The following is a 26,571-nucleotide window of genomic DNA, read 5'->3' as shown; positions in this document are numbered from 1 at the left end:
TAAACATCATCTACTAGCCTTTGGGCTCTTCTTCACAGTTGCCTGTGAGGGTGAGGTGATCCTTTGGGAGCATGTTGGTGCTATTGTGACTCACCAAGCCTGCTCTTCTCAAATCCAAAAGTTGCTTTGCAAAAAGAATGTCCATTCTTTTTTCCATGTCTTCTCTTTGAAATTCTGACTTTTTCCTCTTTTAAATGGGTTATCTAAGGGCGTCCAAAGAGACTGTTTTCTTCTGAGTTCTTCTTGAGAAGAAGTCTTTTCAAGAAGTCAATCAGGATCAAGACCTACTCTAGTAGATTTTCATCACAATTTTCTTGAAAGAGGGACTGGTTCAGCAGCTACTACCATGACTCATTTTTTACAGGAAGGGTTAAAAAAAAGTTTGTGCCTTACGGGGACTCTAGGTTCTTTAGACATACCAGTATTTTGCAGTAGAACTGCTGAAACGTTTACATGCCTTTTACTCAAAATTACAATTTAATGTAATCTCGGTGTCGTAGGTGGGATCCCATCGTGTCAGGATGTCAAGGGGTTTCGAGGCGAATGCACCAGCTTTTGACAGGTGAAAAATGTCTAAAGCTTTTGTTAATGCACTGCAAACCTCTGATAAGTTCTGCTGCATCACAGAGATGGGATATGTTATTCCAAATGGGAGGCTTTGTCTGTACAAAAGTGGGATTCAGCAAAGCTGGGAACTGCCTGGGGATTGCTTATGCCTTTGAATGCTTCGTTGGAAAGTGTGAATAAAATTGATATTGAATACTTTGCAACATCTCACTCAGTGTTGCAGGTGTTGCTGTTCATTTTCTGCGTGCCAGAAGATGACTGTGGAATTTTTCTTCTGTTAACAGGCATTTCCAAACCCTTAAAAATTTATATGGCAAGCAAATTATTGTAAATTTACTTGGGGCAAAAGAAGGGGAGCACATGCTCAGCAAAGCTTTCCAGGTGAGTGTGACAGTTCTTTCGCTGTGCATATCCTTGGAATTTGCTTGTTTGCAAGGAAGCTTTTACATAGCGTTTGGAAACCAAATCCCAGGTATGCTGTGCTCTGGGAGCTAAGATTGGATTTATCGTAACAGCACTGCTTAAGATACATGATGTGAAATGAATTGTTAAAAGCTCTCTACATGATTCCTCTTTGATTCCGTTCAGATTGGTTACTGTACTGAAAAACTATTAACAGCAACATAGACAGTGTTGAGGGATTTTAAGTTATTTTCATATTTCATCCTTACTAGTGTCTTATTGAGAACATAAGTCTTCTTTACCCTATAAAATTGATGAATAAATACATGATACTTTATGATACTTAATGCTGTGATATTTCTTTTAAGGATATTTCTTTTGGAATAAATGGGTAAATCCCTTAATATTCTTTTAAAAACACAATCTATCACCTTAAAGCTGCTTTGTGATTAGCAGGAAATGTTTGTTCAGAAGATGTTAACTATAAGTGGCCGCTTTCATTAAATCCCACTGGTTAGTTTAAAAGACAACGTCAGAACACTCTTGTTATGCTTTCTCTGCCTGAACCTTGCAGTTCATAAATACCAACCATTTGAGGAGCTCTGTCTGAAGCCAGAGAACATGGCAGTAGCCATCTGTTATTTTCCTTCTCCCTTTTCCCTGTGTTGTAGTGATTGAATAGCTGGGGGCATTCACTGGGATATTTCCTGTATCCAGCCCTCCTGGTAGGATACAGGAGGGTTCCCAGATGTGCATCGATACCCAGGGCTTTGCCAACACTGTCTGAGCACTTAAGGGTTTTTCAGGAAATATTAGGGAAAGTTTTGCTCAAGCCACTCTCCACAGCAACCTAAATAATTTGGGTGGGTTTTTTATCAGTAGTAGTTGTTAAAGTGTTTACTTAACCCCCATTGCTGACAGGCATGTCAGTGACTGTTGGCAAAAAGGGGTTTCACTGAAACGACCTTGTGCAGGTGAAAGCATTTGACAGCAGAAGAGGCTGTGGGCTGCCTTGGTGACCCCTGGGGTAGTAAGGGGAAAACCTGACTTTGTGACAAGGGAAACAAAAATACACATGGAATGTTAATCAGTTCTGAGTGATTTGTTTCAATGGTGGTAAAAATGGTTTCATTTTACCTAATAGAAAGCAAATAAAACAACTTCAAAAATATTTGTAGTCTCTTGTTTAGCTCCTACTTCTGTATGTTGAGGTACTGGTATATTTATACTTTTTTTTTCTGTTTACAATGCCAGAGCCATTTGAAAGCATCTGAACATTCAGCTGATATCAAAATGGTGAACTTTGACTATCATCAGATGGTTAAAGGTGGAAAGGCAGAAAAACTACACAGTGTGCTTAAACCTCAAGTCCAGAAATTCTTAGAGTGTGGATTTTTTTATTTTGATGGAAAGGAAGTGAAAAGGTTTGTGTGTATAACTTCCGTACGTTTCCTCAGATTAAACTGTGGTGCTGGGATGTGTTTCACCCCTCAGCAAGAAGATAAGAGAAAGAATGTTGCTTCTGTTATTGTGGTTTTAGTGTATCCTGGATGATGCTTAACAGCTGAAATATGAGTCACTTATTTTACTCTGGTAAGATCTTGTTTCATTCTGTGTATGCTCTAAAAATTTTCAAGGAAGATCTCTGTGAGACATTCAAGGGGCAGGAATTCATTTCAGGCCTTTGACCTCACAATTTTGTGAAAATGGTCGATTGTCCTTTTTCTGGCGGGCAGCCACATGGGATTAATGACTATTTTTCTATCTTCCTGTATAATATGCTGAGTATTTCCCTCAGTGATGGAACATAACCATTTTCTGTGTGTTGTGAATGTTCATGTTCAGGGCAGTGTTTTTGACTGCACCTGAATCCCCTGCTTGAGAGATTCCTTTCTCTCAAGGCAGGATTGAGATGCATGTTTCCTGCTCTGCTCTGTACTTGTTCCTGATTCCTGGAGCAAAGGCTGTGCTTATCTCGACAGGAAAAGAGAAGCAGGGCAAGAAATAGGCAACATTCCTTCTCTTCTCCCTTCCACACCCTTCCTCCTTTTAACTCGTGCGGAGCGAAGTGCTGCGTGAGGTTCTCCCTGAGAAAGAGTTGCTGAATGATGAGGGGATGAGCTCCAAACAGCTTTAAAAGTGGCATGTGTTTTTTTATTGGGTGATTCAAATAATGCCATCGTAAATCAAAATGCAACAGGCTGAAAGCAAAACAAAAAATTGTGGCTTGTGACAGCTCAAAGATTTGTGTTAGTGAAAGGTACAGTAAAAATGCTTGTGAGTTCATGGACCGTCTCCTTTGGGAAATGTCAGGCTTTTTGCTTTGTATTTCAAATCAAATGCAGAGATAGTAATGCCAAAGAAAAAAAAAAGTCTTGAAGAAAGTTCTTCAGAACTTGCTGCAGCTTGTGGTTAGTTCTCCAGGTAAAGGTGCTGAAACCATACTGACCTTGGCACACGAAGTGGGCAGTGGGAATGACAAAAGTAAGGGGTAAGTGTGTGTCCTTGGGAGAGTCACTGGAATTTTGTACTCCTAGCTGAGCAAGCAGTACATGGATGCTGATTAACATGATCCTTTTGAGAGGTTTCTAGCAGGAGTTAACTGGGCTTCTCCCAAAGGAAGTGGAGCAGTTCTGAGTGCCTATGGGCCTCAAACATCACTTGAGCTCAAGGAGAGAGGCTTGTTTTTAATATTTATGAGCAAGTAATGAGGAGTTGGAATTGGCTTTAGTTATATCACAAATTCTTGTTACTTTTAGTTAAACAAATTCGAGAACTGTCTCAGTAATTTTTTTTCCATTTTTGTTGTAACTTAAGAGTTACTTCTCTCTGAGGTTCTTTGGAAGTGCGTTAGTTGAATTGTTTGAAAAGAAAACTTAATCCTGCGTAACACTTTAACTAACCAAGCAAGGAGGATTGGGAGAAACTGAAGCAGAAAGACTAATGTTATTTGCAGAAAATGCCTGAGCTGTGTTCAGTGAGCACTTGAAGATCACCCTATGTTGCTGACACGTTTATAAATATCCTTGTGGGGCAGGAATGTCACACTGACAATGCCCTGATTTACTGCTCTGGTTCAGATCTCCCTGTCCCTGCCTCTGTTGAGGAGATGTGTGTTAGATGAGTTGTTTCACTTGTTTTCCCTCTCCCGTTGTCCTTGGCACAGATCCCAGAGCGGCACCGTCAGGACCAACTGCTTGGACTGTCTGGATAGAACAAACAGTGTGCAGGCCTTCTTTGGCTTGGAGGTAGGAAACTCACATCCAGCTGCTGCTTCTGGGGTACTTAGGCTGCAAAAGTAGTGTCACCTTCCCTAGGAAAGGTGAATGAACTTTTCGTGGGTGGATTTGTAGTGTGAGATGCTCTGACTTCTGAGAGAAGACCTTCAGCATGTTTGAAAGTGAAAAAGTATGGGTGCTGTAAGGTCAAACCTAGGAAAGTCATGATTTTTTTCTTTTCTGAATTTTAGTTATTTAAAACGCTCTTCTTAAGAGGAATTTCTGCGAGAATTGTACAAGGCATTGGTTGTAGAACAGACATATCTGATTCTGGAATATGTAGTGCTTGGCTGCTGCATTAACGCGAGTTTTCTATGGCATAAGAATAAATCTTTCTACACTCTTGATGTGTAGAGTACTTACATGTCAAACTTAGCTTTGAAGGTCTGTTTTTTCCTTTCTTACCCTTCTAAGAACTGGATAAAGATAATGTTTTTTTAAACCCATTGTGTCAGATTTTTCAGCAATGAGAATTAAATTATGATTTCAGCTGAAGTATGAGAGCTAAAAGCATAGAACTAATTAATAAGAAGGGAAATGGTTAATCCTGAAGAACTACTTAATTTTAAAATTCTATTAAGTGAGATATATGAATTCTTACTTTATTTAGTACAGTTAGATACTTAAAATAACAGTACTGAACTCTGGATGACCCCCTGAAATAAGAGCAAGCACCCAATTTCTAAAACTTCTTGCTTATTTCTTCCTAATTTTGTCTTGCAAGTTTCCTTTTGTATCTTTCGTTGATTCCTGTCCAACCTTCAGAATTTTGCTTTTGTGTGTCTGTTATTTTAGGCTCCTCCTTCTTGCTGTCAGACACCCTAAGGTTTTAAAGATTTTTGAAAGCTCTTGAAAATAGCTTCTGTGTTTAGTTTGGTGAACTTTAAGATGAAAATATGTACAAATCTGCTAGATAATTATTTTCCTTTTTTACTACCTATCTTCAAAAGAAAATGAAGTGTTGGTGCTAATTACATGTATGATGCAGCCTTTCAAGTGTGATATGGTGACAGTTTGCTTGGAATGATGCATATAAACCCCAGATTTGTGGAGTTTTATGCATATATGCTGAAAAATAGGATGTGCCTTTTAACAAATATATTTAAAGTTTTTTTTTTTTTTGCTAATGTTGTCTTCACCTGTTGCAGATGCTAACAAAACAGCTGGAGGTATTAGGATTAGCTGAGAAGCCTCAGTTAGTTACTCGCTTTCAGGAAGTTTTCCGATCCATGTGGTCTGTGAATGGTGATTCTGTCAGTAAAATTTATGCTGGAACCGGAGCCCTTGAAGGAAAGGCCAAGGTAAACTACATCTTTTCAAATGTTTTAGCAGTGTTCACTATGGGTTTTAATAAATTCTGCCATTAATATAGCAATGGCAAGATTCTCTCTTTAAAAAATGTGTTCTTTGTAATCCTAAAACAATCCCAAACAAAAGGCAACCAACCGAAACAATTAACTTCAAATGGTTGGTTCTGTTGATAAGCAGGTCACGTTCCTGTACATCCCTTCCTAGGCGCGCTCCTGCCTCGCAGATAACACCATTCTGTGTAAAGGATAAGGCTCAAATCTTCAATTTCTTTAGAACATAGTTCGGAAAAGTGTATAGTCAAATTGGCTTTAGTTTCTTTTGATTCTTTTCACGTTTCTCTCTGTGCCTCTGCTGTTATTTCATTCACTGTATCTCCTTTTCAAGTGTGTTTGATATGATGTTGTTTGTGGTTTTAGTGTTTAATAGTGTTAATGCTAAACAAGTTGTAGCTGATGGGTTTTGTTTGAATGTTTGTCCAGCTTTTTCTTTTTAGTTCTGCAGTTACTGAAAACACCACAAATTTCATTTCTACCCTGCTTTCTAACGCTGTGACAACAGTTCTGTGTTCCATGACGGTGTAATGTTTCTCTTCAGCTTGTTTTGTCTTGGTTGATGCCTGGGTTGTTCCCATGTTCTAATGCTGTCTTTTGGGTTTTTTTCCTCAAAATGTTGCTTTTCTGTTTCCTTAATCCTGTCCCTTGCCAAGTGATACCTGTCAAGACAAATAAATGTTGAACTGTAGCAATTTTTGCCTTTAGTTCCTTCAAAAACATCTTTTCACATTGTTCTTTCTGCTGAAGAATGTGCTGCTTTTCATTCCATGTTATAGCCGATGTACCCATAGCCAACTGTTTTGGATTTTCCATCATTTGTTCATTCACACTGTGCCAGGGTCCTTCTCTGCTCATGTAGGAGGTATCACAGCAAAACACATAAGAAGAAAAGAGCTCAGATAAACTTGTTGCTTATTCTGCCCCTTGACTGATGCATACAAGACTTCTTCATTTGGGAATTGCTTGTATTTTACTATAGAGTGGAATTTGGTTCAAGATGTTTAGTTTTATTTTCTCACAAAAATGTCACCCAGACTGCCAGGAAAACAGCAGTAAGTATTTTATGGAGTGTCTCCCCTTGTCTTGACTTTGCCATTCAACCTTCTTAATTCCTTTTCCTAAATTAATAGTTTTCTATTTCATCTAGTTCATTTGGCTATTTGGTTTTTTTTTTTTTTTTACTTTAAAAAATGCATTTAATGTATTTACATTTCCATTTTTAATGTTTAAAACATAGAGTAGATGTCCTGGTTCCAGACTGTTAAACCACGACAGTACATTTACTCTGCTGTCTTTACAATGATGCTGGATCCCTGCCCCGGGACAGCTCTAATTAGTATCACATCTCATAAATCATACCCAGCATCTCTGACACAAATCCTGTCTATTCAGAGAGGATCTTTAATGCTTGCAAAGCCATGCAATACTCGCTCTTGTTTCAATGCACATGACGCAGTATGTTTTTGAGTACTCTCAGTATATACTTTAAAATGCAGTTTTTAAGTTGCATTCTCGTTTCTCAGATGAAAAGTTTGATGCTTGAAATTGTTCCATTTCTTACTTGTCAGTTTGATTCTTCAAAGCCCAAGGGTACTTAGAAGTAAAATTGCAGAAATTTCACATAGGAGAAAATTATTTTAACCCTAAACGTGTTAATATACATTTCTATACTGAAAACCAGTTCTTTTTAAAGTATTACAATGCTCGTTACATCTAACTCCTTACTTGCTCTTTTTTTTGCTTTCTCTGGGTTCCTTTCAATTAATTGCCTGATATGTGAATGGTGAGTGTGGTTTTGGATCATCAGTTGTACATTGTCTGCCAGGAAGGGAGCATATCCTATCAAAATCCTTTTGCAGTAGAGTGCTCTCTGCACCTCATCCCCATTGTCTGCCAAAAGTCATGGCGTCAATTTACTTCCACTTAGCCTTGCCAAAAGAGTAGCTTCTGTCTTGTCTAGCACAATTCATAGAACTAAATCCTAGGGTAGTTTTATTAAGCTTTTACCTTCTTTTCACATGCATTTAATAGGCTTTCATGGACAATGCAAGCTGTAAACTTGGGAGTATTTTTTTATAATGACACAATCCCATGCAGCATCCCTGATGGATCACAGTCTGTATTTCATGTACCTGCAGTAGTGTGTGTTTACAGACACCTCACAGGCAAAGTACATGCAACAGCATGTGTAATCAGAATGGTGGTTTTGTGTGCCCACGTCAGCACTGTGAGGTTTGGAATTGAGTATGAGACTGCATTACATGTTAGTTACATTATCCTTTAGGTCTGTGTGACCTTCGGGTACATCTGCAGCAGCAGCACATTTTTCTGGAGACTCTTGTTTAGCCCAGCTGTGGACACTGTTCCTCTGCCATGCGAATTAGTCAGGCCAGAGTGTGCGGAGACGGTGTCCGGGTGTGTCTGTAGCCATGGATTAGTGTCTGTGTTCCTTCTGGGATACTGCATGAGACTTTGCATGTTCTTTCAACAAGTTAAGGGGTCTTAAGTTGAAGCTCTCTCTGGTTTTTTTAACATGGTTATTCCAGAATGTGACTTCTGAATTCCTATGTGCATAAACATATACCTTCATGTATCATGGTATTTGGACTCGAGCACTTGCTCATCTCTCACTGTTTGGGGAAAAGCCCAAAATCCCTGTCGTGGTCTAAACATGGCACTGTATCAAATTAATTTTTCAAGACCATGGGTTTAGGAAAAAAAAAAAATTCCCCTCCCTGCAGCATTTTATTTTATTTAGTTTAATTTAAATCTGCTTGTTAGATACTCCTTGTAGGTATTACTGTGTTTACCATTTGGGGGTGGGGGGAAAGCACATGTAGCACAGTAGGCTCAGACAATTTGATTTAACACTTAAAGAAGAAAATTGCCTTAGCCCTTAAAATCATTAACACAGTTTACATATGTGCTACTGAATATTGCCAATGTATTATGAGCAGTGTCCGATATAAAATATTTTATACGTGTTCCTCTCTAACAGGCTGGAAAGCTGAAGGATGGTGCTCGTTCTGTGACCAGAACGATCCAAAATAACTTTTTTGATAGCTCCAAGCAGGAGGCCATTGATGTTTTGTTATTGGGAAATACCCTAAATAGTGATTTAGCAGATAAAGCACGGGCTCTCTTAACCACCAGCAGTTTACGCGGTATGTGTCTTTCAGGATTTTAATCTCTGATAACTATTTGGTGTAAAAAAGCTGTATAGAGTTTGTTTTCAAAGCACTGTTGGAAAGTATAAATGCTATTTTATGTTCTTTTGGCTTACTAAAAGACGAAAGTTACTTCTGCTTTACTAATAGTGGCAAACTAATGTGCTGCAGAAATTTCTTTACCTGTGTATGATTTGTGGGTGAAGTTCTGCATCAAAACCAGAGATATTTTGATAAGAAACTCTGCTTGTGCAGAGCAGCCACATGAGTCTTGAGGGTTTGGTACCAGGAAGGTGGTTCCCCTCATGAGAACAGGGTACTGAACCAGAATCCTGCATCCCCAAAGAGATGTATCCTCTGTGGTCCCCCGGACTGCAGTCAATCCCATCTTCTGCAGGTCTGGTGGACAAGAAAACAGTGGCTCAGTTGTAGGGCTGGGTTCAGTCCTCTCCTGGGACATAAAAAATACAGGAGCTCGTATTTGGGCAAAGAAGGAACTTAAATTTGCGTCTTGTTTCCAAGATCCCGAGTAATAATGTTCTGGGTTACTGCAATTTTTAGGGATTAATAACATTGTTAAATTTTCCTTTTCATTTTTTTTTCCTTCCCCCCGACCCATCTCAACCTAGAATGAGGAAGAGTATGTCAAAGCGTCAGCGAAAATCTCTGTCTCTAGAAGAAAATCATTGCCAAGTTGTAGTCTTCATCTCGAGGGTCCACACCTTCATCCGATGTGGAATCCGAGTAGTTTTGTCCCATTTGTTTAGCACAAGGTTTCATGTTATTGTAACTTTTCTTATATCTGAAACCTGCTAAATTGACCTTACCTCAAAATTAGTTAAAATTTGTTTTCATTTCTTCTCACTTTTCCTGCGAATGTAAGCTGCCCTTTCCACGTTCGCAGCTCCTGACAGCTGAGGAGCATTAATCCCTCTTCCCTGAGATGTCTCTGCATTCTCTGCTAGGTGGCAAGTTAACTAGTGGGGTACTTCAACATGTGTGAATCCCTTATTAATGAAGAAGGAAAAGAGAATTTGCTAATCCTGTTGTGAAACTTTGTAGATTTTACAGCATAAAACGTGTGCTTTAACTGATGCAAATGGTTATGTGTAATAAACTGTATATTAACAGCATGTTTTCTCACACATTGCTGGAAAATCCTGAAAAGCAATGACTTATTTGACTAATTTTTTCTTGTTTTCCTCTTACTGCATCCGTAGTTTCAGAGCAATCATTACAATCAGGTATAGTATAGTACAGTAAAATAAGCTGTAAATACCTGACCAGCGGTCGTTGTCCTCTGGCTTTTCTTGTGTCTGTGTAATATTTGGCTGTGGGCTCACATTTTCCTGGTGGTGTTTGGGTCTGACATTCCTGTGTCCTAACATCCTTTAATCCAAGAAAAGTGAGAATCGAGGAGCTGAAAAATGTTGCAGTTGAACTTGGGTGCAAGTTAGGAAATGAGGTAACCAATTTGCAGGGGTTTATTTTTGCAAATGCTCTGGCTGTAAAGGAATTTGCCTTTTTATTTGGAAGCTTCTGTATTTTTTGCTTTGTTTAGGATAAGAGGTCAAATTCTTCAGTACAATTCGTTATTTCATCTTAATTGCTGCTAGAAGGCTCCACATGCATGTATTTGTGCAGGAAACTAGTCAGCTGTGCAGCACCTCGTGTTCTTGTTCCCAGAACACATTATTTAAAATAAAATATTTCTAATCTCTTATCTTCACATTTTATTGCATGCTGAGCAAATTTAAATGGCCTTTACATGTGCCAATTTTGCTTTTCCTATATGTGTTTTACTCTACCTACTTAACTCTTAGGGAGTATCTAAAGAATGAAATCTGAGTCACAAGTAATGTATGTCTGAAATTGAGTGATTCACTGGCATTTAGTCAGTGTAACCAAGTGTTTATTGGAATGACTGGTCACACTCTCACTGATGGTATTACCTTCCAACTCTGAAAGAGGAGTCAACTATTTTTATTCATTTATAAATTATTACTGTTATTCTTATATTTTTATTATTTATTAGAATACCTATTTTTGTAGGAGTTATAAATCAACTGGTTTTTAGCATTTCAGGGTTTCACCTGGGTACAAATTGCATATATTGAAATATTCCTACAGGAATTTGGATGCAGCAGTAAAACAGTTCCATCAAGTTCAGTTGCATGGAATATCCCAAAGAGAATTTTAAATTAACGATTCCTTTGTAGAACTGATTTCCAAATTTCTGCTTGCCTAGTAAGAGCAGCAGCCGAAGTATTTTTGCTGCAAAATAACAGAAGATGTAACTGATTGGATTTCTGATGTTGGAGAGTGAGGCACAATTTAGCTGAAGAGATAAATAACTAGAAATATGTAGAAAAATCATGGTCTCAGGAGCCCTGAAAAGCACTTGGTTCACTCAATATTTTGGAAAGCAGTAGAAATTTTTATTTTTAATTACTCTAATTTATAAAAGGAGTCATTCTACAATTTAGGAAGACGGCTAGTTTAAAGATATCAATTTTTTGTTTGCAATAAGCTTGTTGTCTGTTCAGTTCTAAAGTTAGACTCTAACCCGGTAAGGCTTTTCACATTAGGGTCTCATAACAACATCAGGAGTCAAATAGGCAATAATTGAGTTTTGCAGCTTTTCTTAAAAGCTTCTGTATAGCAACTGAATGATTTGGAGTGACTAAAAGGAAGCTGAAATCTACTAAATTTTCAAAAGAGAAAGAAGGAACCAGAGATGAGAAACCACCAAACTCTGCTATTCAACTTGCTTAGAGTGCTGCAAAGGCTCATCTCTGCAGGCCTGCACAGCTGCCTACGACACCAGTTTGGGTTCCTGGGGTTCAGCCAGCCCTTCGGATGATTTGGGTTCTTGGATGTGTTGTGGTGACAGCACTTCTGGGATTGTTTTCCCTTCAGTGGCCGGGTGCTGAGGTAGCTCCTGTCCTTGACACTCTGTGGCCTTTTGGGCATGTGCTCGAGTTCCTGGCTGGAGTCACCTGGGGTGTGGGTCAGAAGCAGATGTGGTATTTGGCTCTTGCCTGGAGGGCTCAAGTACCCTGTTGGCTCCTTACTATCTTCTAGACTGCATTGCCCTGTATTTTCATGAGGAAAGCATGATCCCAAGTATGATCTGCTTGGAGCACCCCAAGGAGACGCCAACCAGTTCACTGTCTTTTCTGTGTGATTGGCCCGTTTATGGGTGTGTGATTTGTTCAGCAGGGAAAGAGTTCACAGCCAACAAACACAATATATTTTCCTCTCTTGCTTCCAGTTTTTGTCAAACCCAGTAGGGAGAGAGAATACCTGAGTTTTGTTTTAACCAGGTAGCCAAGATGATAAACTTAGAAAGAATAACTGAAAAGACAACAGCAGCTCACTAATGATCTTATTTTGGGGATTTAAATGAAAATACTGTTTCCAGCAACTGCGTATTTTTCTAGGCAGCGACAAGTGAAGGGAAGAATTCCATCTAATATTGTTTATGTTGTTCTTTTGGAGTCTGATAACCATGAGAACATTCAAAATAGGTAAATTAATATTGCTTAGGTAAAGTACCTGACCGTTGAACCAGCTTTTTTCTTTCTGTGTTTCTCACAATGTCCTGTACAGATGGGTTGTTCCTCTCTCTCCATCTGGCAGATAAAAACAAGGCACAGGTAAAGGCTGATGGGACAGAGAAGTGAGTTTAATTATTTTGAATCCCAGCCTACTGTCCTCACTAAAGCAGATCTTTAGGAATTCAGCTGACCTAAAAATAATTGAGATTTGTGGTTTAAATAGGCATACTGTGATATGATGAAATAATGTACCTTCTCTATTTTGTTACTTGTAGTGTATCAGCCACTTTTACACTTCCAAAAATGAATATATCTGCAAGTTGGCTCTGTAACAGAGATTGGATTTCATAAATTTAATCTGTGAAAATGAGGTAGATACCCTTGTTGGTATGTATGAAAAATTATGGTTTCCTTAGAGAGTCACAGATGAGGTGAAAGAACAACAGATATTTATAAAACGTGGAAATTGTTTCCTTCGTGTATTATTTTTCTCTATATAATTTTGAACAAATCACTGCTGGTTTTCAGTCAGTGTCTTACCCACACAAGTAATGTGTCTCTAAGGGTATTTTCCCCTGGGAAAGCTGCATTCCATGTGCTTTCACAGTTTAACTTTGTGCACTTTGGAAAGATCTCACTGCCGAGTTTTCTGAAGAATCATTCACTATGAAAATAATGTCTTTTCAAATGTTTTTGCAGCATCTGTAAAAGTACTGAAGAGCATGTGTGAGAACTTCTACAAGTATGCAAAACCGAAAAAAATCCGAGTCTGTGTTGGGACATGGAACGTCAATGGGGGGAAGCAGTTTCGAAGTATTGCCTTCAGAAATCAAACCCTCACTGACTGGCTTCTGGATGCACCAAAATTGGCTGGGATCCATGAATTCCAAGGTAGGATTTGTGTTCTGTCATGAGTTTTTCCTGAAAACTGTGATTTTTCTAAGTAGATCACAAACATTGAAACAGATATCACAGAATTGTAGAATTGTGTAGGAAGGGACCTTAACGATCCAGTCTCAACCCCTGCCACGGGCAAGGACACCTTCCACTAGCCCAAGTTGTTCTGAGCCCCGTCCAACCTGGTCTTGGACACTTCCAGGGATGGGACAGACACAGGTTTTCTGGGCAGCCTAGGGCCTCCCCACCCTCACAGGGAGGAATTTTTTTCCAAATAAGGAATTTCTTTCTTAAAATGAATATGTATGTGAGGTCTTCATTCTTAAGTTAATTAGAAACAAGAATTAACTCTTTCCATATTTACCTCGAGATCGCAAAAGCAAACCTGTGGACATATTTGCCATTGGATTTGAAGAAATGGTGGAGTTAAATGCAGGAAACATTGTGAATGCCAGGTGGGTGATCCAATCCACACAGTACTAGTTTGGCTGATAATCACCTTTTTTAAGTCACGTGTTATTTGAAATTTTGGTTTCTCCAGTGCTCGCAGTGTTCTGCAGTTCCTGTGTTTTGTATTGCTGGGAACAACAAATCCCATGAAAATCTTCTCAAAAGCACGTGTTGTTGGTATGCTGTTCTGTATCAGATTGTGATCTGTTTCAAGGAAGGCTTCCTTCCACACTGTTAGTTTTCACTGCCATTCCATATATTGCATGGATATGTTATTGTGGAGTTGGGATTTTTCACTCCTAGCAGACTGGGTCATGGAAATACATTTTTCTCAGTGGTGGGTGATACCAATGATAAATGTGTGTGTAGTCCTAGCACCATATTCCCTTTGTCCATTGTTTTCTCTGCCTGTTTTGCATTATTTCCTGGTGTTAGGGAAGGTTTAACTCATTGGGAAGAGCACCTGAAGCCTATAATGCTGTAGCCTTTGTGCGGATTTTTGTCTTTTGGGTACCAAGTGTTAGCCTGTCATCCCCTGTTTTCACCATACGTGTAGTTAATGCTGTTTCCAGGCCTGATATTTTTCATTTCTGTCCAGTGCTGGCTCTGAAAACCATAGTCTGTTAGGTCTCTAAGGATGTTTCTTCTTGATCTGAGACTGTGGACACCTGTTCTATCGATTGAGCTCTAGGCTAGGAAGTAACTCCCTAAAACAATTCTTAGGTTTTGCTCCTCTAGTCTAGGCTCATAAACACAGGAAAGATAGCCATGGCTCCTAAAGTTGTCTGTGGTGTTGGGAAAAGTGAGGCAGCATTTGTAGAGGCTGAATGTGAAACAATTATGTCATGACAGTCTAGAACCTGTGTGTCTGCTGGGGAGGGATTTGAGCACCATTTGCAACTTGGCTTTGGTTTACTTCCTCAAGGTTTACTTGAGGTTCTTGAATGTAGTTTAGTCAGCTCAATCACCAGCTAGAAACCTGCTCAGTTTTGTTTATTTCGAACCTGGTGTTTTTAATCTCACTGCCAGCACCACCAATCAGAAGCTCTGGGCTGCTGAGCTGCAGAAGACCATCTCCAGAGATTACAAGTACGTGCTGCTGGCTTCAGAGCAGCTGGTGGGCGTCTGCCTCTTCGTGTTCATCAGGCCCCAGCATGCTCCCTTTATCAGGTCAGTGAGCACAGCTGGCTCCAGCTTGGGGCACCGTCAGCTTGCTTTCTGTTGCAGGATAACACCCAAATGCCCTCAGAGCCATGTGGGGCTCTGAAAGAGCTGTTCCACCTTCTGGTGAAGCAGTTGTTTAAGTTCTTTTATCTTAGTTTTTAAATGCCTCCTTGGTTGCCCAGGCAGCTTGAAAAGCTGAGGTTTTATCCTGTTACTGCTCAGTGGCTGTTGGAACTCGTTAAAACTAGCCCTGTGGCTGGAAGAACAATGTGTCCCTCCCAGCCCAGTGTCACACTCGGAGCAGTCTATGCCAGGTTACTGGAATGTTTAATAGTTGTTTCACTATTTCAGGGATGTTGCTGTTGATACTGTCAAGACTGGCATGGGAGGAGCCACTGGGAACAAAGGTGCAGTGGCCATTCGGATGCTGTTCCATACCTCCAGCCTTTGCTTTGTGTGTAGTCATTTTGCTGCAGGGCAATCCCAAGTCAAGGAGAGAAATGAAGACTTTGTAGAAATATCTCGCAAGCTTGGTTTTCCAATGGTAAGCACAGTGTTCAAATTCCATAACAAATGAGAAGTGAAGTGCTTGGAGCTCCAGAAGTGTCATCCCAAAGCTCCATTTGCATTTTCCCCCTTCCCCAGATTCCTGTGGAAATCAGATTTCCTTGGGTTAGAGATCTCAGAGATAATTGAGTTCCCACAATGTTTATTTAGCAAAATAGAAGACTGCAGAAAGAATAGACCTTTCCAGTGTAATGATGGAGATGATGGAACATGAGTTGACTTGCATTTGGAATCAAGGACTTCGCATAGGAAAGAGACCTTGCAGATCCTTGACATGCAGTAGAACTTTTGTAGGCCCAGGAGACAATCACCTATGAGAAAAAAATCGCTGGGAAACAGCCCTGTTTTCAGTACACAGGAGTGATTCTATGCTGTGTTCTCATAAACACCAAGGTGAAAATTTTATCAGTGCAACAAAATGCTTCCTTGAGACTTAAAGCTGTTTTAAATTTTGTCATCAAACTGTCGTTTGTTAATTTCTGTGGCACTGTGCAGGAGTCTTACATCTTATTTTACAGGGGTTTTTTTATTTCCTAAATTTGTCCCCACTGTCGTGTTTCAGTTTTCCTAGCAAGTACCATATCCAGCTGTTTCCTAAATGCTGCTATTTCAAGCTGCCAGTGTATCTGCTTGGTTTTACTTATGGGCAGTGAAAAAATCAAAACAAAGGGGGACGTAAAAGTTCTCACTCTAAACCCTGGAATTATACATGCTTCACAGCTAAAAACTGAATTTCTGAACCTGGAAGTAGTAAATTTGTCACTCGGTTGTTTTTAACTCCAGTGTGTGCTGCTGTTGTACAGGGAAGGATGCTCTTTTCCCATGACTATATTTTTTGGTGTGGGGACTTCAATTATCGAATAGATTTGCCCAATGAGGAGGTGAAGGACCTAATACGACAACAGAACTGGGATCCCCTCATAGCAGGAGACCAGCTTATCAATCAAAAAAACTCTGGACAGGTATGTTCAAAGGTCACCATGCTTGAGAATACTTCATTTTTCTTACTGGTTTTAGTAATTCTATGATGATCCTGTAAATCTCTATCCTCAGCCTGGAGTTTTCTAATTACCATATTTTTCTTTTTATCTGATGCAACTATTTTAAAAGAATATTTGTCATGTTTGGCAACGTTACTCTTTAGTTCAATTGTAATACGTCTAATGCTGTTACTGTTGGGAATAGTCCAAATGGCAGCCTTCTTACTTGCAAAGAAAACACAGTAACAAAGTCTGAAGAAAGCTACAGCTTTTAGATTTGTAGGGTTTCTTGGTCTCTCTTTGCAGCTCTGTGTGGGAAGGCTGGAGATGGTAAAATGGGTGACAGTCCTCTACTGTTGGTTCATTCTGCTCGCCAGCACTTTGATCACAAGCAGTGCTTTTGCTGGTTTAGAGTCCCCTTCCATTTGTGCTGGTATCTTGTGCACCAGAACAGGAGGCAAAACACTGGATATTTTTATTCTCTTTCGTTTGGTTTTTTTTTTTTTTTTTTTTTTTGTAACAGCTGTTTCCTAGAGAAAGCAAGATGTACGTTCACATGGGCAGACGGCATTGATTGTCTGTTAAGTGGATCAAAACAAGAGGTGTAAAGGTTTTGGAGACACCTCCAGCAGTTATAAAGCTGGAGAAATCTATGGAAGCTACCAGAATATGAAAAGGACTCCTGCCTGGGGAGCAGGAATAGCATTGCACTGTTGGGCTGATATTCCATGATTTAGAAGCTGCTGGCTGGGTAGAAGCAGCTCCCTGGGGGAGCTCCACGGCTGTGGCAGGTTCACCCCTATACCTGCTGCTCAGGGAAGGTGTTTACATAGCAACTCGCTCTGTAAAAGTAGGCTAGAAAATAATTACTGAAGGCAAACAAATTAATTGTCTCAGAAGTTGTGGAACTTCTAGCATTCTGACATTGATCTTCTGACGTTGGCTTTTAAATTCACTGGATTTCAAATTGTATTTCTGACAAGAAAAGCAGGTTAGCCTGTGACTTGATGCAGATTCGACTGTAAGATCCAAGTTAGATTTCTATTTTACAGCTCTCTGAAGTGAAGGAAAGCTGCTCATACAAGGTTGAACTCAAGAATGGAGCTGGCTGAGTTTAGCTGAAGGGTTTTATCTTGTGTCCAGTTTAAACACTTAATGAGTGAGAAGCTCACTTTGAATACATTGAATGTATTAAGGACTCCATTTTTTTCCTTTTTTTTTTTTTTTTAACCTCCTGCTTATTTGAGGGGGCATCTTGTGTCAACTTCTCCCTGGAAGTGTTCAAGGCCAGGTTATGTGGCACCCTGAGCAACCTGCTCTAGTGACCCCGTGGCAAGGGCTTGGAACTGGATGATCTTTAGGGCCCCTTCCAACCCAAACCAGGGTGTGAGTCTGTGAATTTGCGAGAACATTTGACATGTTCAGATAGATAAAATATAAATCTTAATCCCCAACTTTTGCTGACACAGGAACATCTAAGCACCAGATTAAAATGCCATGTTAAAGCATGGGTGTTCTGGGTGACCTCCAGTTGGTAATGACATTGAAGGAACAGTAGGTTGCTTGTGGGCCTGGGCTTAAAGATGTAACTGCTGGCATACTTCTGTTCATTGGTGATTGTCTGGGTCACTATTTAGTCATAGTGTCAAATGTTTTAAGGTAGATAAAATGTGGAGAAGAATCCATATTAACAAATAACAGGTTTTTTTGTTTTGTTTTGAGGTGTTTATACAGGTTCTCAGTGTTAGAATAGAGAATTCTGATACGTTTCAAGCTGTTTCCCATCTCTTTCTGTCTTCTGTTGCTTACAGATTTTTAGGGGATTTCTGGAAGGGAAAATCAATTTTGCCCCTACATACAAATATGATCTGTTCTCTGATGACTATGACACCAGTGAAAAGTGTCGCACACCAGCGTGGACGGATCGGATCCTTTGGAGGAGAAGAAAATGGCCGTTTGACAGATCAGGTTTGAGGGTTTCCTTCAGTTGTTTAAAATGCTCTTTAAGTGACTTAGAGGATCCATTTAGTGATGTTAACAGTAAGCTCCTGTCCCTGGCTCATTAGGAGACAGAACACTTGTTAACAGACCTTCAGTAAATGCAGTGAGGCTGAACAAAGGGCCATGAATCAGATCCCAATTACTGTCATTTGAGGAGTGCAAAAGAAACTTGGGGTGGGGAGGGGGGTTCTGTAGGAGGCACTCAATTTGGATTTACTTCCTATGTTTTTGCTTTCTACAAGTAGCACATCCTTTCAATCGCTGTATTTTTCCTCTTTTGTTTTCACTGCTGATTGTAGCTGAAGACCTGGATCTCCTGAATGCAAGTTTTCACAGTGACAGTAATGTCCCTTATACGTGGAATCCTGGCACTTTGTTGCACTACGGAAGAGCAGAGCTGAAAACATCTGATCACAGGTTCCAGTTTAATTTTATACATTACTTCCTAAGATTTAATCTTCATGCTGTGTATTTTGTTGCTCAGATACTCTGCTGACAGGATTTTCTTGTCTGTTTTTTCCAAGGCCTGTGGTTGCACTGATTGACATCGACATATTTGAAATTGAAGCAGAAGAGAGACAAAAAGTGTATAAGGAGGTGATTGCAATGCAAGGACCACCTGATGGTACTGTGATGGTCTCCATCAGAAGTTCTTCAGCAGAAGAAAACTATTTTGATGATAACTTGATTGATGATCTTCTTCAAAAATTTGCAAGCTATGGTGAAGTTATACTTATAAGGTTAAAAAAAAACTTCTTACTTTTAATCTCTACTTAGAAAATCATGGAATGTTTTGGGTTGAAAGGGATCATCCAGTCACACTTGCTGCCATGGGGACACCTTCCACTAGACCAGGTTGCTGTGACCTGGCCTCGGATGCTTCCAGGGATGGGGCAGCCACAGCTTCTCTGGGCAGCCTGTGCCAGGGCCTCCCCACCCTCACAGGAAAGAATTTCTTCCCGGTATCCCATCTTACCCTCTGGCAGTGGGAAGCCCTTCCCCCCCCCCCCTTGTCCTATCTGGACTTGGAACTGTTGGAGCAAGTCCAAAATGCATCTTCATTGTTCCCACCAATTTCCTGAATACAGTTACTTCCTTAGATGATCTGTTTCGTTTTTAACATTTGTATTTGAACTTAAATGTCTCTAGAATTCATTTTACATACCTGTATGTGTCTCCGTTTTCAGACATGATTCTCCCAGATACTCTTATTTTTGAGAATTTCATATAAATTTTGTATTCTAGAATTAGGTTAGTAGTTTCAAATGAACTGAAAATGAGGATGTTTCATTTTCACTAACCTGGCAATTGCACTATTAAGTGTTGTGGTATTTTGCTGATTATTGTTTCCAATTAATTTTGCAGGTTTGTGGAAGACAAGATGTGGGTAACATTTTTGGAAGGAAGCTCTGCTTTGAGTGTTATGAATTTGAATGGCATTGAGGTAATGTAAACATGACTGAACCTTCGTATAGCAAGAGAAAATCCAGGTTTTTTAAGTCTTCTTGTGTGGATTGGATTTTTTGTTTGTTCTGTTCCGTACTAGACTGTTGCATCTTTTCTTTCTTTTTTTTTTTTTTTTTTAATAGCCTCATACCAGTATGTTGAGTTTCAAAAGCCACATAAAAGAAGTATCAAACTCAATTTATTTTTAGGAGGAGTACTGTTAGACAAATCAAGATCTCCTACTGAGGGGCATCTTCATCAAATGAGGGGTTTGGGGTGCTTTTTATTATTTAAAAAGCAGAGTTTATTTTCTAGAATGAACCAGTTTAACATATTCATAGCCTGCAGTTACTAAAAACTTAGCACTTCTCTACTGCGAACTCTGAAAAATGTCAGAATTTCAGCTCGCATGGACTTCTATGGGGCCAGGATTTCATCTTTGTGAAAATTTAACTTCTGACGTTCAAATTTTTACTCGTCTGTGGCTGTTAGACTTGGAACGCCTAATGTTTACACATGGATCCTTGGATCTGCTGAGGTGTCACTGGCAGGCTCAGAAAGGAAGGAGGCTCAGGGTAGAATGTCAGTTTGCAGAATGAAGACCTGCTCTGTGCCATCCTCTAAAAATGACTTTATTCATGTTGTTTATGAGCAAGTCTGTTTTTCATTATGAAGAATAGTGTTTCTGTCAGAGTAAAGAAACCGGAAGCTTCCTGATGAATTGAAAAAGAGAACCGTAGGAGATGAGTTGTTAGTTTTTCTACAAAAACAAATATTAAATGGTGGTAATGAACAGTTTAAATTACATAAATGTAGTTACTTACCAAAATGAAGTGAAAAGCAGAATGATTTTTGTTTAGTTGCAGGAATTCTGATAACCTTATTTGTGGTATTTTCAGGAATTTTTTTTTTTTTCATTTTAAATCTAAAATGCTGAGCCTTAATATTCCTGCTCTTAAAAACTTCTATTTTGTGCATACCTTTTTTGGCAATTCAGCTACAAGGAAGGATTATAAACATCAACTTGAAAAATCCAGATTGGATCAGAAGTTTGGAAGATGAAATGAATCTAGAGAAGATTAATATTGGGCTGCCTTCATCAACAAGCTCCACTTTACTTTGTGAAGATGCTGAGGTTACTGCAGACTACGATATGGAAGGTTTGTTGAGATAAAGCACTCCTTATTTTGAAATGCTTACAGTCCTAAATAATGTGATTAATTAATGCGTATCTAAATACCTAACAAGTTTATGCCCATCTAAAACAGATTAGAAATCACATTATTTCCAACAGTATCTTGACAATCTGCTTCACTCTCATCTACATTTAAATATATTCTTAATTGACAGCTTACTCTTCAAAAGCACATCCACGTTGAGCCTTTTTTTCAACACCATTCCACCTTTTGCAAGCAGAATTTATCAGAAATAGCAGATATCTTGCAATCCCCTGCCCAACCTTCTGGAGAACAAGTGAAGCTTTCCATATTGCAAACCAAGGAAATAACCTGTAAAGCTGATTGTTTCTTAGATTAATCAATTTCACAGTTGCCACACTGTTACAATTACGTTTACTATATATCTATCATATATATTATGCATTTGAAGTATTTTCAGCTGGTTTGAATACATATGCATTCTTCATGTATAATTTTGGGATGCCAGAATCATACTTTGGTTGCTGAGCTAATTCCTTGGAACTCTGGGGCTTTTTTTGCATGAAATCTCATGCCCAGAATCAGTTTTTACGTACTTTTCTTTTCTGGGGCTTGTTCTTCAGGAGACATCGATGACTACAGTGCTGAAGTGGAAGAAATCCTTCCTCAGCACCTACAGCCAGCGTCAAGTACAGGGCTTGGAACCTCGCCGAGCTCTTCCCCGCGTTCCAGCCCCTGCCAGTCCCCAACGCTGTCGGACGGACCCACGCTCCCGGTGAGACCCAGCCGAGCCCCAGGAAAAACTCCTGGACCACCTGTTTCCACACATGGTGTGTATTGCATGGCTCCACTGCCTCTGGAACTGCCACACACAAGTTCTGTTGCAAAGTGTCTGTAGAATCCTGGTTCGCTCCAGTCATGCTCCCAGAATACAGACCCTTGCAACCCTTGCTCTTGTCAGCTCCAAGATATAAACTGTGATCAGCACATTTGTAAATTGGGACCACAATAAGAAAACTTCTGTTTAAACACAGCCTTTTTTTTAGATGATGAAGTGAACCTGTGAACACAATGATGGTGTTTGGAATAGCTTCTAATTGAGTTTATTTTAACTGCCCAAATGCCTTGAGAATTCCGTTTGTAGCACTTTTTTCCAGAGAACGTAGTTCACAGATGGGGGTCAGAATCAAAATTTGAGATGCTGCAATTGGTAAGATTGTTCAGGATTTCATGAAAAGCATAAATTTATTAAAACACACGAGACAAAAACTTTGGTTTAGGAAATCTGCTTCTTTTCATCATTGGTTCATTCCTCGTTTTCCCTCTCTCAAAAACTTCTGGATTGTTGTTTCCAAGGCTGGGGACTTCCTGTCCTCTCTGTGAGAAGAACTTGCTATTAGAAAAGCTTTGCTGGGATTAGAATTTCCAAGAGATTAATTTTTGTGTTGTTGTCTGTCATATCCTTCAGCTGAATTCCAGACTGGTGCCCAGCAGAAGGAGCCTCCCCAGAGCCTGGAGCCAAAGCGTCCTCCACCTCCTCGCCCCGTCGCTCCTCCTGCACGTCCTGCTCCTCCACAACGGCCACCTCCACCCTCAGGTAATTTGGGGACCTTTTCAGGTACTCAGGAGTATTTGTTTTCAAGTCTGTGTGATGAACTTGAAAAGTGCAAACCCAAACTGCATATTACACTTGGGGCTCACTGTTTTTTAACTGAAATGTTTAATTGGTACATTTAAAAGCAATAACAGTATGAGAAATAATGGCATATTTACCATTTAAATATTGTTAGTTGGATAAGTTTATGAAAACTTATTTTCAGTTTTAAAAATGTGAAGTTTTACAGCAGATTTTACTCAACATTTTCACTTTTTATAGCATCTAATTTGAACTAAAATAGGAATGAACTTGTGCATTCATTGATTCATTGGTGTTCCTTTAATTTTGGCATCAGTCTATATGCATTTTATCATGTCCAAGTTTTTAATGTAGTCTTCATTTGTATCATCTGACGATGTGAACAATTGAGCACTAAGAGAAACGGGATATTCAGAAGCATTTGAGCAGCTTAGTTAATAACAAACTGACCCTTGTGATTTTTAACTTTCTTATTCTTTTTCTTCCCTCCTACTATATTGATATTTTTCATTATTGCTGCATTCATTTCTTAAATACTGTCAGGCGGTAGGAGTCCTGCACCTGCTAGAAAAGAATTTGGAGGTAATGCTTTTAATTGTTTTTGAATATGACTGCATAGCAAAACTGCTGTGGGGATCTGTTGTGACAATACTTAACGTGATGATTTCCAAAGGTATAAAAATGGGCAATTCTCCAAGTTACAGAATTGGATAATTCATGAATGTCAATATCATTTCTTTCTTCCCCCTCTGAGCTACGTTTGACTTTTCAGTGAAATAGTATTTCTCCAGAAGTTGGTGTTTTAAAGTCAGAGGTCTAAGTTGTTCCAGGCTTTTATTGCTTCGTCCTGGGTGAATACATTTAGCTATCTTTTCTAAAGTGCTTCTTCAAAGTAGTCTTTGTCCTTCTCTGTCATACGTTTTGCTGTCCTGCTTGGACTTAATTCAGCTCACCAATATGTGAGAGAGGGTGAGAATTGTTGGTGGCACTGAAGTACTTCCAGGCACTGCCCCTCAGTTGGTAGGAAAGAGGGTTTTTTGACAAAATGCTTCAAAAGTTTTGAGCAATCTCAGAAAATACATAAACTATTTTAATTTTACATAGTCTGTAACTATCAGCTAACTTTGGTGTCAGGCAAAAATGCACTTGACTCTTAGATACTGGTGAGACAAAGAGGTTTTCATGCCAAAAGTGTAATATTTCAAATGAGTTAAAATGCAGAAGCTTTAGAAAGCAGTTGATAGACGACACTCAGTATAGTTGAGATTTAATTCAGTGTTCTCCAGTCCTGTGTAGTCTTCTGTGCACTGACAATCCTGTTTGCCTAGTTTGTCTCAATTGTGCAAAGACTAGTCATCTTCTTTTATCTTCTTTCCCAACAGAGCTTTCCATAGAGTTGTAACTTGCATAAAACTTGCTTTTTATGCAATCATTTGAGACTGGAGTGTATTTTTTCATGTATTATTCCAACCTAAAGCTCTTCACTTTTTTTCTGCTCTTCATTTTCCACTCATGGTGTACATGTATAAGTATGAATACTTTGCTTCTCAGGGGTATCTGAGCTCAGCTCTGAGCAACGTAGCACAGGGCTGGAACCAAAATAAATGTCCTTATGGGTTACTTTAGTGGGGAAAAGTCGCCTGTTTCTCTTCCCTAGGAGGAGGGCTCCTAAAGCTCTGTGAAAATATCCCCGTACAGTGTGTAAGTGGATCAGACTTTGGGTTTAGACTTCCGTAGCACATGCAAAGGGACATTGATCATGTCTTTAAAATGTTCTGCCTTTTAAATATTACTTTTCCCCCTCACGTCTTTTGACCTTTTTTCCCCCAAGTGCTTCAGTCCCTTCAATGCCTATGGCACTTTTCCTAATGGCTTTGAAGATGAGAGGAGGATTTGGGCATCTAAGTGTTTTAATTTGCTCATATTTTGTATCAGGAGCAACTCAGAATTCAGGTGAACAAGGCTCTGCACTCGTTGCAGGGCTTTACAAAGTGTAGACCTTTTGTATGCTGGTAAAAAAAAAAATTTACTGAGGGTTATATAAGCTCCAGTAAACAATTTAGTTAAAAATTAAAATGTTGTGTTCTGTTTACACAAGATATTTTTAATACATTACAGATTAAATTTTCAGATAACATTAAAAACTATAAAGGCTGCTAATTTTCAGTTGAAGTTAATAAACTGGGACAGTAACATTTGTGGGTTTTTTTCCTTTAATACTAGTAGTCAGAGTTTTCCTGATTGTTGTGGTAAAGGTATTTATCATTGGTTTAAACTATTTTTCATTGTCTGTAAGATTAAAATATTCCTCTGCTACCCATTGTGATAGCATTATTGCAGCATGATAATTTTGCTTTATTACTGTTGAAGAGTATTATGAGTGAGTAAAATCTCAGGTATTTACCCTCTGTGCCATTTCTCTCCCATGTAGAGAATATTTTTAAACTTGCCCAAATCATCATGCCCAGAGATCTTGCTCTCCATCTGGTGCCCCAACGTATGAACCTGTGTCCCTGTGTCTCCCTTCCGCTGAAAGGAGCTGGCTTTGGTCATCATCCTGCATAAAACAAGAGCAGTGGAATGTTCTTGGGCAGTGCCCTGCCCCTGTGCAGCTTCACTGCTGCTCCTCTCAGAGAGACGTTCGTGGTCAGAAACTTGCGATGGGAATTGGCAGAGCCTGGATCTCAGCCAGAAGAGATAACACATGCTAGAATTTAGCATCTTTGAAACAGATGATCAGCCAAAGCAGAGCTCTGACATCTCTGGAGACAGTCCCATTTCAACCTCATGTGCAGCCTTCACTCTGCCCACTCTGTGACAGAACTCACAGATCACAGCTCCTGGGCAGATCCCACACATGGGCACATGGTGAGAAAGCAGGAGGCTGTGTCATAGCTAAGGGATGCCTTCAGTATTTCTCTCATGTCTGTGTCCTGCCATGTTTTTGCCGTATAGTTTTAGGAACCCAGTATATGCTTGATGATATTGCAGAAATAAAATAATTCATCATGGTTATGCATGTTTGAAAATCATCTTTCTCTCAATCCGAACTGTTAAACCAATTGATACAGCTGTCCCAGATGCACAGTGCTGCATGGAGGCAATTTAGTGATACAGTTCTGCAGGATACAATACATTCTACAAAGTGGGAAGCATTGCTTCCATCACATTGCTTATTCAGATGTACCGTGGCAGAAACAGACTACTCAGTGTTCTGAATGACAGGGATCAGGCTTAATGTTGCAGGGTGTAAGTGCCGTGCTCATTTATTCCCTCGTGTTTGAGTACAGGTCTGTGCTCTGCTTTATGAGAGGTTCAAGACGGGCATGTCAGATCACACTGGATAGCTAAAGGTTTGTGGAGAGTGAACATTTTGAAGAAATTAAATTCTCTTTCAGCTGCAATGTAAAATTAAAATAATAGATGTTACTAAACACGATTGTACTTGCTGATTTGTAATTCCCACCGGTCTGGTTCCCCATGCGGCTGCAGTTATTTCCTACAGGTGACTGTAATCTATCTAGACCAGAGTTAAAGTGTGTAAAGCTGTCTTGTGGCAGTGTTCTTTCTGGTTTTTCTTTCTCAATCTACTGCTTTTCTTATGCAATGTACAGCTTCTCTTCTTTCTCTGAAAAGGTCTTGGAGCTCCTCCCAGTCCTGGGGTAGCTAAGAGAGAAGTAGAAGGTAACATAACGATTTTTGTATTCTATAAATGGATTTCTAATTTCACTTGAGCAATATTATTACCCTTTTGATACTAAAGGTGGTTCCATGAAGGTCTTTGTCATGTAGGCTCTTTCTTCTTTTATTTAGCGTAGCTTTCACACAGCCAAGTTGCTTCCTGGTTTTCAATGATGGTGGGAATTGTTACAGAAGGCATGTATGAAAAACTAAGTGAAAACTTAGAGTGCCCTAATCCAGAAGGCTTTTAAGGC

At 39.5% G+C, this 26,571-nt stretch overlaps 1 protein-coding gene across 17 annotated transcripts in view; it reads left to right on the top strand.

Moving 5' to 3' along the window:
* Positions 1-26,571, top strand: part of SYNJ1 (synaptojanin 1) — a 49,989-nt gene that overhangs the window by 12,719 nt on the left and 10,699 nt on the right. For 6 of the 17 annotated variants that reach the window (XM_042038013.1, XM_042038006.1, XM_042038001.1 and 3 more), the window contains exons 7-27: positions 501-562; positions 852-948; positions 2,224-2,393; positions 4,136-4,217; positions 5,396-5,548; positions 8,610-8,775; positions 9,999-10,022; positions 13,038-13,229; positions 13,606-13,690; positions 14,715-14,855; positions 15,201-15,393; positions 16,220-16,378; positions 18,208-18,364; positions 18,697-18,814; positions 18,922-19,137; positions 19,763-19,841; positions 20,841-21,003; positions 21,624-21,830; positions 22,469-22,597; positions 23,180-23,218; positions 26,273-26,320. In XM_042038013.1, coding sequence (XP_041893947.1) covers positions 501-562; positions 852-948; positions 2,224-2,393; positions 4,136-4,217; positions 5,396-5,548; positions 8,610-8,775; positions 9,999-10,022; positions 13,038-13,229; positions 13,606-13,690; positions 14,715-14,855; positions 15,201-15,393; positions 16,220-16,378; positions 18,208-18,364; positions 18,697-18,814; positions 18,922-19,137; positions 19,763-19,841; positions 20,841-21,003; positions 21,624-21,830; positions 22,469-22,597; positions 23,180-23,218; positions 26,273-26,320 — 2,680 coding nt within the window. The remainder of the gene's footprint in view (positions 1-500; positions 563-851; positions 949-2,223; positions 2,394-4,135; positions 4,218-5,395; positions 5,549-8,609; positions 8,776-9,998; positions 10,023-13,037; positions 13,230-13,605; positions 13,691-14,714; positions 14,856-15,200; positions 15,394-16,219; positions 16,379-18,207; positions 18,365-18,696; positions 18,815-18,921; positions 19,138-19,762; positions 19,842-20,840; positions 21,004-21,623; positions 21,831-22,468; positions 22,598-23,179; positions 23,219-26,272; positions 26,321-26,571) is intronic. The other 11 variants (XM_042038003.1, XM_042038016.1, XM_042038004.1 and 8 more) reach the window with 6 other exon arrangements.

The sequence above is a fragment of the Corvus kubaryi genome, unplaced genomic scaffold (genome assembly GCF_017639235.1).
Source record: "Corvus kubaryi isolate FWS band 111438036 unplaced genomic scaffold, C.kubaryi_AGA036_p1.0 37391, whole genome shotgun sequence".
NCBI lineage: Eukaryota > Metazoa > Chordata > Aves > Passeriformes > Corvidae > Corvus > Corvus kubaryi.
The sequence above is the reverse complement of the archived record's forward strand: the minus strand, read 5'-3'. Positions and strand labels throughout refer to the sequence as shown.